This window comes from Podarcis liolepis (assembly GCF_965112155.1).
Source record: "Podarcis liolepis genome assembly, chromosome: 6".
Classification (NCBI taxonomy): domain Eukaryota; kingdom Metazoa; phylum Chordata; class Lepidosauria; order Squamata; family Lacertidae; genus Podarcis; species Podarcis liolepis.
The window spans coordinates 55,522,606-55,536,288 of record NC_139559.1 but is presented as its reverse complement, the minus strand read 5'-3'; the positions used below and the strand labels follow the sequence as shown (position 1 = coordinate 55,536,288).

Sequence of the window (13,683 nt, the reverse complement as noted above, 5' to 3'; positions counted from 1 at the left end):
CATAGCAACTATTACTGATTGTAAAAGCAACTGTGGGCCTGACAAGCAAAACTTACACAGTAACTTATTTTGGCAATACCATGGGAATAAAATTCGCAAGTGGGTTAAAGCACCACAGCCAACAGAATGGTTCCCATTGGTTACTGTAAGGCTGCAATCCACAGCCCTTATCATCAACTAAACTTTGCCACTAACTTCAGTGGGATGTGAATCACACCCCTAAATCTGCAATTTTCTACTTCCACATCCTGAGGCAACTATGGTAGAAGTATTCAAGGAACAAACAGCAAAATAATAAAACTTATTTCCCTGCCCTCTCCCTTTAATAATAGGAAATGTTTGAGAAAGGGGATTCCCCCCCTCCCCCCGACACTTTCTACCAATTGCTTTTCCCTACAAAAGTTTCTAGGGCTACAGTATGTCTCAAGAATTTTGTTTCCCCCGTTCCCAAGCCTAGTACTTCCCGTGTATTTTCTCATTTGACTATTCGTGAACATTATTTCATCATTTCAAGTTTGATCTGTCTGCTCTGAGATCCCAATGAATTCCTGCTTGTGGCCTTTGCTCTTCAAGCTCCACCCATGTCAAGTGTGCAAACATCTTCTGCTCCCTCAAATGCTGCGCCCCTTTATCCACTGCTGCCCCTGAAGCCTGGAATGGTGCTAAATCCACTCTATTTCCCAGTGGGGAAGAGTTGCAGTGGACCACGTGGCCACCCACTCCCCTCCGGGGGCGGGGAACGAAGTCCCATGTCACCCAGAGGTTCCCGGCCACGTCATTGTCCAGCCAGCCAATCCGTTGGCTTGGGGGGGGGCGCGTGGCCGGGCCTCATTTAAACTGAAGCGCGAGCCGGAGAGCTTCCGCTTGGCTCGCTTCATCGATCTTCTGCCTGCCCTCCCTAGTTTCAGGTTTCGACATTGGCCTTGCTATGGACCTCAGTTGGTCGTCGTTGAGAGGCCTGGTAGGAATTTTTCCACTTGGCAAATTGGCATGGGCCATTTGGTTTTCACCTATCTTGTAGCAATTGTCACAACTTTGTAAGGTTTGGCGGTTAGGCATTGGTTGGTCTTATGATGGGGGAGGGGAGGTGTGGCCATCAACTGCCCCTCAAGCTTAAGGGTATTCCGTTAAAGGAATCCGAGGGTGTGGATCTTGTCCAAAGCCCGGGGCAGGGCTAGGGCCGTGCCACAACCCCGTCAGGAACCTAGGGGGAGCTTCAGTTGGTTTGCATCGACAGGGCTCCCCCTACCAGTGGTTGACCCTTACAGGACTCCCTGTGTGACGGGCAGGAGTCAGATATAGTCGGGTCAATTCCAATGCCTAAGCCAATACCACTCACATTCTGTAACCAATAAAGCTGTGGCCTAAATTTGCCCAATAACCATTAACCGAATATCCATGTTCTTGTGTCTTATGCCATTTGCGTTGTTTCATCTTCTGGCCAATCAACTTTGTAATTCAGTACCAGAAGTATGAGGAAATGTAAACTTTATTAAAACTAAATAAACTGTCAGAAAATAGTGACAGTTGTGTAATTACACTTTTTATCATGGTCATGGATGGACAGAAGGAGCCATCTTAAAAATGGACAATTGTTGTTCAACGGCTGTATTTCTTCAGGAAGTATTTTCACTGTTTCATTCATTCATTCATTCATAATTTTACATGAAGTTTAAGATTATGAGGACACTGTAAACTTGCAGCACTGAAATGCCTCTGAATACCAGTTGCTAGGTACCAGAGGTGGGCAGAGGGCTTTTGTGCTCAGATGCCGTTTGTGGGCTTCCCACAGGCATCTGGTTGGCTGCTGCGAGAACAGGATGCTGGTCTACAAAGGCCACTGGCCTGATCCAGCAATCTGTTCTTATGTACTATGATTATAACAAGATGACTAACTGTTATCTCATTATCTAGCACAATTTACATACAGATGTTTTATCTCGGTTCTGTAATTCTACATGCAGATCACTAACTACCCTTGTTTTGAGAGCAACTTTAGTTAATCAAAACCCCACTATAGTTTAATCAAGCATTCAACCAATCAGAAGGAATTAAGCAAGCTCTATGTCCTTATTTCACACATCTATGGTGTTTTAAGTACTGGTAATTGTGGTGGCTTTCCCCCGTTTTTTTAGTTACATGGTAACAAATATAATTCATTAACATGATCTATATAAAATTGTATCACTTCAAACTGCAGTTAGGGGATCCTGCTGTCCCTTTTTTAAAAAACAACAACAACACCCTGCCCACAGAGTATTAGTTTTTGAGGGAATTCTAGCATTCTTCACGATATATTTTCCCCCATGCACAGAGAGTGAGTTTAGGCTTTCTTTCATGTGAAGAAATGCAAAAGCAAATCCCTGTCTATTTATTGTTTTCCATATTCAGTGCACATGTGTGGGAGGCACTTTAGTGTAGGAAACAAGAAGGTTTAAAACAAAGAAGCAGTAACATTTCTAGGCCATAATAATAAAATAAGTAATTGTTAAATTATTAAATTTCAAGGTGAAGGTGTCCCATTTAACACCAAGGAGAACAGCCTGTCATTTTACAAAGCAGATACTAAGAAGAAAAGAAAACCTTCACTGCTATAGGAAAAATTACGGATGAACATAATCCTCTCTGGTGTGTTTACACAGATCAGAACATATCACAATCGAAAAATAAACAAGGACACAGAACGAGTTATACATAAACAAATGAGTTGAAATGGCTGAACATTCTCTTTTACTTTCACACCCTAACCAGCAAAACAAACCTTTAGGGGAGATAGGATGTTTTTAAAAAACTTATTTAATGCTTCTTACATATTATTTCATACCTTTGCACAGCACAGTTATATTGGGTTTTTCCTTTATTATTTCTTCGCTAACCACCTTGATGTACCCTGGACCAAAATCATAGCCATTGTCTTTAAAAAACAATAACTATCCAAATTTGATATGGTAGACATATTTGAATTAAAAGAAGTTTGGCCTTTAGATCAAGACCACCCCTGCCCCTCAAAATACACATGAGTAAAACAAGAGATAAACACCATCAAAATATAATGTTTTTTTAGTCATTAACTGGTTAAGTATGAAAACCTATTTAAATCCATGCATCCAAAAGCGGATACTAGAGTCCTAGTCAATTCTGGGGTTCTAGGATCCTGCTTATCATGGTTTCTCCCCACCCTGAATCTGAGTCTATAGCACTATGATAATAACATGAGAAAGCAACTTATAAAACAGCAAAGATGACCAAGCTTCCAAGCAGAAAAATAATACAGAAAGTGAACACGGCACTAAAAATCTCTACCTTGAGGGTAAATTTAATGCACGTTGGACTATTTAAGACACATAGAATCTATTTTTCCTTTCTTTCTTAAAAAAGTGACCCCCCTCTTTTTTTTGCTTATGGGCTTTCAGGTGAAGCCAGCAATTTCTTCCTTTAATTTGGAAGCAGACAAGGAAGCTGCTGACTCAGTACTACACTGTAATGATAAGAATATTTTTGTTTTGTTTCCTCATATTAACTCACTGAAGCAAAATGTGTAGCAATTGCAGGGAATCCTATAGTAAGCATTTTCTTACAGTGTAAAAGATATCAAATTTGATACTATGTTAAGTGGATTTAGAAGGAATATGTTAAAAATAGAATGTATATTAAATTACTACAACGTACTTGAAGCTATATTATGAAACAATTTGTATGGAGCTTTTCTCTCTGAAATCAGGAAGACGTTACAGCCCAGCACTATAGTTCCCCCCATAAAGAACTACAGGACCAAAAATGCTAACAGAATGCAGACAAGTGCTTTAAGATCACTTGATCTTGAGGTTTCCTTCAGAATGTTCTGCTTTCTGGAAAACAAACTTAATGCTAAAAACTGGTACCTGATCACCATTTACTCTAGGGTAACTACAGGTGCATCTTGACAAGAGCATCAGTTGTATGTCCAGTTATCTCATGGCAAGATAATGATAGCCGAAATAAGCAACCAAACCCCATGTAGTAGCCATTTCGTAAAAAGCCTATTTTCTCCCCTAATTTGCTGCTATGATTTTTGTGGATGACTCTCTAAACGCTGTGCTTTTGACATGCTGACTTGAAATCCTGTAATAGTCATTTAAAGATTTTCTGCTTGTTTTTTTTCTTTTCTTTTTATAAACAAAAACAATAGGCAGTTTGAAAAGAAGAAGAAAGTGCCATCTGCTATACACCTTTCTTTTGTTCCAAAGTAAGAGCTAGTTGCACCCTTTGGGCTGTGAAGAATGCAACATTGATGAGATAGCCAGACACTGTCTTAACTACACTCTTCCTCCTGAATTTAGCAAAATACTCTTTGTATTCTCTTACCTTTATGGTTTTGGTCTGGAGTCTGAGTCCATTTAAAGTGTTAATGGCTTTCTCTGCATCCTTTGGATCAATATAGTTAACAAATCCATACCCTAAACTCTGCCCTGTTGAAACATAAGAAACAAAAAAAAAGGACTCAGTATTCTTTGCAGCACACGTGTACGATTTCCAAATGGGGGAATGAAATCCTTTTTCTCTGATAAACTTTTTCACCTAACACTTCCATTCCAATCCAGAAAGCATACCCATACAGCCAACACAGCTTTCAGGAGGACTGCTTAGAAATATTTTTATCCTGAGAGTCTGTCATTAACAGGTGCTGATTCTTCTAGATTCCATAGTGCCCTTAAAACTAGGAAAACTAAATGAATATATTAAGAATTTACTAGTGGCCACACTTACTGAAGTTTTTCCCTACAGGAATCACATTAAGAGAATAAAAGACAAGAGAGAGGTAGCAGCAGAATTACATGCAGAATTTATAAACGATTTGTGTTATTTTAATCAACAGACAGAAATAAAAAAATAAAAATTAGTTGTACAAGCAACTCAACTGCAATTTAAAGTGAAATAAATGAAATGCTTAAACTAAAACACATATCAGTAGCTAACCAAATTCTTACAAATAAGAAACCTTTCTTTAGAAACCCTGCATTTATTTTACCTGATTTGGTTGAAAATAGTATTTATTTACAATATTTATATACTGCCTTTCAGCAGGGAAGGGCTCTTATTAATAAGAAGCTTAAAGAAACAGAAAGATTACCTAAAAATCAGGATGAACTCTAAAAATGAACATGTAAAAGCCAACAAATTAGCGTCTATGTTACTGCCTTGTCTGTGACAGCACATACACCATCGGAAATGACATAATATCACATGGCAGGATAGATGATTACTTTGTGCTCTTTGCACTGAGCTCATGTGGTGATGCTAGGAAGAACAAAACAGTAAAAGTGCTTCTGCATTTGGATGGCAGGAACCCATTTTAGCAGCCAAAATTTCAACAGCTTCTGTTTTATTGTCGTGTTTCGTGTTTACGTTTCGCAGATCAACTTTATCCAGTACAAACAGCTTAGCTTTTTAACATGGTGCTAATTACATACCATAGGGATTCACACAGGTCAGGGATGATCTTGGCCTTGCAACGCAGTAAGAACATTTGACCAAGGAAAACTTTTGTCACCCCCCCCCCTATAATCTATCAGAACCCACCCCTCGTTAATTCAAAGGTAATGAGTATAATTACAGTAAAAATGACAACCAACGCCAATCAACACCATGCACATGCAGCTACCAGGTTTGCCCAAGTTCATATTCCGTTCTTCTGCCTCAATATATTCAGTTTTTCATTGTTTTACATATGCTATGTCCCCCCACAGGAGGCACACACCATCCAATTAAAGCATAACCCCCCCCCTTGGTCAAAAAATATATCATGGGAACTGCAGTTTAACCCTCACAGCTCCCATAACAAACTGCAGTTCCCAAGGTTCTTGGGAGCAGCGGTGGCAAAGTGCTTTCAAATGTAGGGTGTGTACACAGACTAAATGCCCCTTTATCTCTATATAGGATCTCCCCCCCCCCATTTGATTTGATTCAACAGCTTTTAATACACACAACTGATTTCAATGTACATTGAAACTGGTTGACTAAACGATAAGCGGAGGATCTAGTGGGAGATCTCCATCTTTTTCCATTATGAGGCAAGAGAATGAGAGACTGAAATTCAGAAGGAGATGCCATGTTTTCTGCCTGCCTTAACACTGTGAATTTACAAAATGCCTGACTACCCAGGTTCAAACTGAATTTGGACAGGGAACTTTAAAGCATGAACGAAAGGTAAGTATGAATCAGCCCTGAGTTACAACCAAGGAAACCTGGATCAAATCTCACTAGGTGGCTAAACGTGCCTCTCTCCCCCCCAGCTTACTTCCTGCAATATGGAGTTAATACTAACCTACCTTGCAAGATTGTTTTAAAGGCTGCAACAAGATAATTTACGTGATTGACTCACTGCTAGGATTTCTAAGCACTGCCACCGTCATGGGATGAATTCACTGTCTCTTAGCAACCTCACTTCTCTTCCTCATTCAGGGGAATTACGCTAAGGTACGAGGCAATGATACGTGACGGGTCTCATCATGCACCACAGATTTCCAGCTGATAACCACAATCAAGGTGTGAAGAACTTGAAGTACAAATTCAGAGGAACGTAATCATGGTTAGAAAGTCCTGTCAATGGGAACGTCAGCAACCAAAGCACTCTACATGCAGTGGGATGAAATTCAGTGATATACTTCCTTTGCTACTGCCGTCTCGGCGCAAGCAAAGAGAAACAGAAGTGCTGGTTCAACTTCCAATCAGCTGCAACGTTTCTGCTGCAGCGGAAGGCAAATGACATTTCCCCTATGGTGACAGCTACTTAACTAATCTTTTAATTAAACTACGAAGTGAAGAATTTGTCACCTGCCTCCTTTAGAACATCTGTAGCATTCAGTAAAGGGTGGAGAAATAGTTTTCACACTTCTATGCACTCATGCCATAATTTCCAGTGCAATGCTGTGTTGGAAGTTGGAAACATGGTAATTTTACTGCCCATGAATCAGAAATGGTCAAACAAGCAGTGCACAACAGCTCAGTCCTCCATTAGTGTTCTCTATCACCAGACTTCAAACTTATTTTTAAGCATGCTCTCTTGTAAACTCCCAGGAAGAGAGATTGGACATGGGGAAGAGAAGAATTGATTGTCCAAGAAAACAGAAATAATGAGTGCCTGCCATTTGGTTTCTGATCTCCTGCAGCCTAATGAACTCACATGGAAATCAAACAGTAGTGTTCATGTTTAAAATGGGCTTGAAAAGGCCTGGCTTTTGTTTTTCTTTTAAAATAAAGGAGTATTTTTTTGTTTGCAAAGGTACAATTAAAATTATTTTTGAATCGCCTGCCCTTCAATATTAATCCAATGGGGGGGGGGGAGTGGGCAGCTTCAAAATATCTTGGCCCAGCACTGGTCCCAATGAAATGTGCAAAAATTCCCAACCGGTGCTACAATGTAAACTCTCAAGAAGAAAGAATAGGAAGAGTAATAGAAATAGCAAGAAAGGTCTTCTCAATATCTTGTGGTTTCTGCAGTTGGAACAATTTGGACAGTGCAATATTGAAGGAGTGTAAATACCAAAAAATGGCTGCTTTCAGGAATAAAGTACATGTTAAGGTGAAGCCCACATTTTAAAAGCAAAATCAGCTTAGACAAGCTGTGTAATAGGGAAAGGAAGCTTGCTTAATTCTTTCCCCTCTGGCTATTCTGTTTAAAATCACTGATTTCCTGGTGCTTTTCACCTACAAGAGGGGTGGGCAACCTGTGACCACCCAGATGTTGTTGAACTACAACTTCCATCACCCCCAGCAGCCTAAATCTATATTCTCTCTCTCTCTCAAACAGCCATATGAACAAAAATATCAATTTGAGGATGGGGATTTTGAGCTGAATGATCAATAATTAAGTAGGCCTATATCTTCCCTGCATTGCAGCCCAATTCCTGAAAGTATCTTGTTTTAAAAAGACATAAAACTGCCAATGAAGTAGAGTCAGCAACCATTTTGCACGAGGGTTCTGTTCCTGACCCCTGTGCCCATGGGCAAAGCGCATAAGCCCACAATGTTTTGGGGCCTCTTCTGGGTCGGCAGCAAGGAGCATGCGCACGATCAGACACATGTTAGATGGTCTCTGCCTGTAATATCTAATTTGAGCCTCAGTCCAACTTGGTCCACTTAGATGACTAGTAATTTTTCTTTGGTGGTGAGTGAGCAAGAAAGCCGAAGTGGGATCAAGCATCCAGTCCCTTCTCCAGCTACTTACAGCATTTTTATGCTGGATGTGGAGGAAAGTACTTTGACTCCTCCATGCCTAATGCAGAAACTGAAAGGCCGCCAAAGAGAGGATGAAACACTTGGGGCTTCTGTGGGTGGAATTCAATGTTGCACTGTAAAAATCATCCTGTCTGTGCAAACATTTCAGCTTGCAGATGGAATGATTCTCCCTCTCCTCCCTGCCCCCTTGCTGTTCTGGGGGTTCCCCTGACCTCTCCAGAGCCATTTGCAGGGGTGGTGGAAAGCCCTGTTACACAAGAAGAGGTCCTTGCATGGGGCTTCCGCTGATAGCGCTCATTAGGTGAATCCTGCCCTGCTTTTCGAGAATGGAAAGATCCATGCTTTCTACCTAGCCTAGAAACCAAGCAGGCTGCTGGTGAAGCTATGTATCGTCCCATCCTGCTGGCAGCCCTTTAATGCTTCTATACTGAAGACAGAAGAGGTCAAGCTCTTTCCTGTGTGATAAGAACAGAAAGCAAGAGGAAAAGAATGCTCCTTCGCTCCTCTGCCGGCTTGCTGTTTTCCTACAAAACCCAGAGGACTTACTGCGGACTGGGTGTGCAGGAAAGTTTCACTTCCTGCATATCCAGCACATAAATGCCAACTTAGATTGATGGCAAAGGGATTGAGTGGTTTTGTGCCACCACTTGCCACATGATTGGTTTCTATGCTGGATGTACATCTAGCACAGGTGCACAGTGGGTGAAGGGGCACAGTAATCTATGCAGTTTTTTATGCTGAATGTGCGAGAGCTGAAGCCCTCTCCCGTAGAAATAAAATGGCATGGATCACTTCACCTCTCATCTGCTTCAAGGCTGGATGTGCAGGAAGCAAAGCCTCTTTCTGCACGGTCAGCACAGAAACCAAGTGGGCTGTCAAAAGAGGCACAGAGTGCTCATTTCTAGCTTATAAAATGTTTTATTCATCCACTATTTACTCATAAGAGGGACTGGCAAAGGAGGAACAGAGTGATCTGTCCATCCTCCTCTGCCCTGTTATATAAAAAGCAGATGAGTAAAACATTTTGCTGGCTAGTAAACCTTAATAGAGGTTATTTTCCAAGGCTACCTTAGCTTCATACGACATGTCACAGGATTGACTGCCTTTAAGTATTACCAATTGTAGGGATGACCGGACACAGCCATGTTTGGATCAGAAGTAAACAACTCGATTAAAAAGAGACCATATACTGAAACTTAAGTACATGAAGAAGAGTCTGCTAGGACAGGGAAGTGGCCCATCTGACGGAGCATCCTGTTCTCACATTGGCCAGCCAAGGCCCCTATGAGAAGCCTGCACACTCCCCTGTGAGGAAAGGTTACAGCAACTGAGGCTTTCAAGCCGAGAGAAAAGGCAACCAAGAGGCAACACAATAACTTTGGTTGCTCTTTTCGGCACCTTTTCCAACTCTACAATATCCTTTTTGAGGTGAAACAACCAGAAGTGGGCACAGTATTCCAAGTGTGGCCATACCATAGATTTGCATAATGGCTTTATGACACTGGCGGTTTTCTTTTCAATTCCTTTCCTAATGATCCCTTAGCATGGAATTTGCCTTTTGCACAGTCGCCACATATTGGGTTGACATCTCCTGCTCCAGAGGGTAGGACCCAAACCAGTGTATCCAAGTTACAAGAAAGGAGAATGTGATGAAACATCAAGAAGACGGCAAGAGCTGTTCAACAGTGGAACAGATTCCCTACGTAGGAAGGTGGTGGTGCACTCTCCTTCACTGGAGGTTTATTACCAGAGGTTGAATGGCCATCTGCCATGGATGCTTTAGTAGAGATTTCTGCACTGCATTGGACTACAATTCTAGGCACTCATTTCTAATCAGTAGTGCCAGTTCAGACCCCAGGAAGGTACATGTAAAATTAATACATTTTTGTCCTGATGTACATCACTTTATGGTTGTTTACACTGAATTGCATTTCCAATTTCACCACCCATTCATTCAGCTTAGAAAAATCTTCTTGGGGCTCTTAGAAATCCCTTTTTGTTATAACCAACCTAACCATGTAGCCTCAACAGAAAACCTGGTTACCTCATTACTCACCTCCAACTCTAAATCATTTTAAAAGCCCAAATCCCAATTCTTTCCCCCTGTGACTGACTCCACTTTTAACACCCCTCCATTTGGAGAATTCTCCATACAGCCCTACTCCACAAGAGGGCCTCTCCTCTTAGTCTATGACTGTTAAACTTAGTCATGGGTCTATGGTGATGCTGAAAGCTTTTTGAAAGTCCAAGTACACTATGTCAACTGGATCATTTGTACAACTATGACAGCATTAGTTTAAGAGGTAATATTGTTTGGGACAGTCCTAGGGTGCAAATAGATAAGAATGTAGGATTCCCCAGTTTTTCAAAAGAAAACACAGCTGGGGGAAATTAGATTGAAGCTTCCCTCCATCACTCCCCCATCTAAACTGCCGCTTACAAAGGTATTTGCTGCAAGTAAGAAAATACCTTTCTTTGCAAGTAGGAAAACATCCACTGCACATTTTCCAGTTTAGTAACAGCCGTGGATGTGGGGAAATTAGCCACTCCTCCCACACCAAAATGACCCCTCACACAGCAGTTCAACTATCACACAAAAAGAGATAGGCCCCTTTAAAGTCATTTGGCTACTACAATTTAAGTGAATGTTAAACCTTTTCCTTGCCTAATTCCTTCCCCTCTACTATTTCCCCTGTCTGTAGACTAAGTTCCTCACGGTGTATTGGTGTGTTATAATATGTTGTAAACTGCCCTGTGACTGTATGGTGGAAGGCAATATAGAAGTAGCCAAACAAGCAAACACCTCATGTGGAAGAATCCAACCATAATAGCTGATGTGGAATGAATCGAGTTAGCTTCACTAGGAGCTCAATTTATATTCTTAACATAAAATTAAAACAGTATGGAGCTTGCTTCATGAAAAAAGGACCTCTCAGTTGTTATCACTGAAGTGTTTCCATAGCAGATAAAGTAACTACAGAATTTCAGCAAAATATTGCCATCCTTATGTTGCAGAACACCGTATCCTGCTAATTTTGATAAATGGAGTGGGGATCTTGAAATACATGACAGCATGAAGTGTGCACAGTATTCCCCTGAAGTGGGAAGCACCCTACCTTAAGCAAGGCAGGCTGACAGCTACAGGAAGTCAGCAAGCATCAGCGATTATGACTAATAACTGATGATTCCCTATAAGAATCAGGAAAATAATCTTAGGACAAAAATTGTAGTAAACTGTAAGTAAGATGGAAAAATATATTTAAGCTTTAAATGCAAGGAAATGTACTCCGGAAAGTTGCTTTTTGGCTGCCGAAAAACATTTCCTTCAGTAAATGAGAAAGGTCAGTAACAAATCTATAACAAATGCACCAACATTATCTTGCGAGTATAATGCCATTTACAGTTTCTGGTCCTGTGCTCTTCTCTCAAATCTGTTTTGGGCCACAGCCCTAAACTGCTTTTGTAATATTAAAAAAACCAATAATGGATTGTGCTACCAAACTTGGCAGGTCTAGTGATGAAAGCAAATTGGTTTATATGGATATGTCATATCACTGAAATGCTGGAGTACTGGAGTGTTAATTGTGCTAGCAGGTGTAAAAACTGCCATTAAATACTTAAGCCAAGGCTTGGAAATATCACTGGGTATTTGAAGATGATTTAGGTTTTGGCTAGGAACAATTTTGCAGGACTGGTTACTAAGCCGTGATTTAAATGGACATCCTAATCCAGTGGTTCTCAAAGAGTGTGGCAGCATAAATGGCAAGTATGGCGGGAAGATTCAAGGACAATCAAAGAAACATTTAAACATTTCAGTGTAGTGTAGTGTAGTGTAGTGTAGTGTAGTGTAGTGTAGTGTAGTGTAGTGTAATATATTTTTAAAGTTATTATTTGCAGGATATATATTATCAAAACAAAGTGCAAGATAATCACATGATACTGCAAGTTCACACCTCTCATTGGGTTTGTATACATACCTAAGGTACACATGTAAGAGGTTCATTTATAATTATATTTTGGGAATGATTCATGTTATTATGTAGCTGCATTGTTTTATATTTTCTGGATGTCCCATGATTGTAATATAAAGTAGTCGCGCTCTACATTATAAATCAAACACTGCTAGTTGTTGTTTCTTTTTGTTTTCCAACGAGCAAATTTCTATTCTTAAAGTGTGGCCCAGAGAAAAAAGTTTGAGAACCACTGTCCTAGGCAATATAGGAGAATGTATCAAAACAGCTTTCCAGATACAATAAAAGAATGTCCCTTAGTTAAAGCATATTTTGTGAGATCTACGGATGAAGGGTGGTATACAAACTTAGCTAATAATAATAATAATAATAATAATAAGCTTATGTAGATATCTGGGCATTAAGTGGTAAATTAATAAATAATAATTAGTTGCGTGGTCAGCCGGAGACTACAAGTGGCCAACAAGAGTCTCATGTTAACACACTGCACTCCATGTAACACTATGCAGACACTCGAAGAAAATGTAAAAAATATGTTTGGGGGAAAGGTCTGTTTTGCAAAAACAGGATTGCTTCTGACCAGTATAATAAAGCATTGCAAGAGAAAGAAAACTGAAAATAGAACGGGCCAGAGGATTCTATGGGTAGCATGCAATGTTGGTTTAAAGTAAGTAACTTATTTCTCTCTGAATTAGTTCTTACAATGCGGCAGAGTGATCTATAAATAAGGAAAACAATGTTGGAAATTCTGAATATAACTATATAAATTATATATTTTGCTCCATTTGTTATAAACATTTAGAATGTACCATAATGCATGCCCTAGAAAAACATCAACAGGTTTCCCCGCCCCATATCTTTGTCTGTAGCAAAATAACAGCTAGCAAAACAGTTGCCTCCCTACACATCCAACTTCTTTCATGAAACCAGTGAGCTAGACAGACCTATCTTTGTCAGATGTTATCATTCCTAATCGCTTCTCCTCGATACTAAGAAACTAGACTGCAATTCTATACACATTTACTATGGAACATGTTCCACTGAAATTAGATCATATTGTTGGGTAAACGTGCACAGGACTGAGTTGCATACCTGCATCTAGGAATGCAGGAATTCTCTTTGAGAACTCACCATGGCACTCCTGCAATACAGCTGTATTACACAGAGAAAACAAGTGGGACAGGCTTGATATGTCAACAAATTGTAATAATGAACTGATGCTTTTAAACATCATGCAGGAATTCAACTGATCATTTTCTTCTATCTGGACAGCCCATGAATAGAAGAAAATACAATGAGAAGAATCATGCAAACAATTCATGGTTGGAAGAGACAGCAAAACATCTCAGGACCGCATCTCCCTATATGAACTGATCCAGACCCTGCACTCATCAACTGAGGACCGTCTTCAGATGCCCCCTGCACGAGAGGTCTGGAGGGTGGCAACACAACAGCAGGCCTTTTCTGTGGTGGCTCCCTGCCTGTAGAATGCTCA

General features: G+C 40.4%; 1 protein-coding gene across 8 annotated transcripts in view; it reads right to left on the bottom strand.

Moving 5' to 3' along the window:
* The window catches only part of ELAVL4 (ELAV like RNA binding protein 4), a 96,770-nt gene that overhangs the window by 20,457 nt on the left and 62,630 nt on the right, over positions 1 to 13,683 (bottom strand). For all 8 annotated transcript variants that reach the window (XM_083509699.1, XM_083509702.1, XM_083509703.1 and 5 more), the window contains exon 3: positions 4,345 to 4,448. In XM_083509699.1, the coding sequence (XP_083365825.1) occupies positions 4,345 to 4,448 (104 nt within the window). The remainder of the gene's footprint in view (positions 1 to 4,344; positions 4,449 to 13,683) is intronic.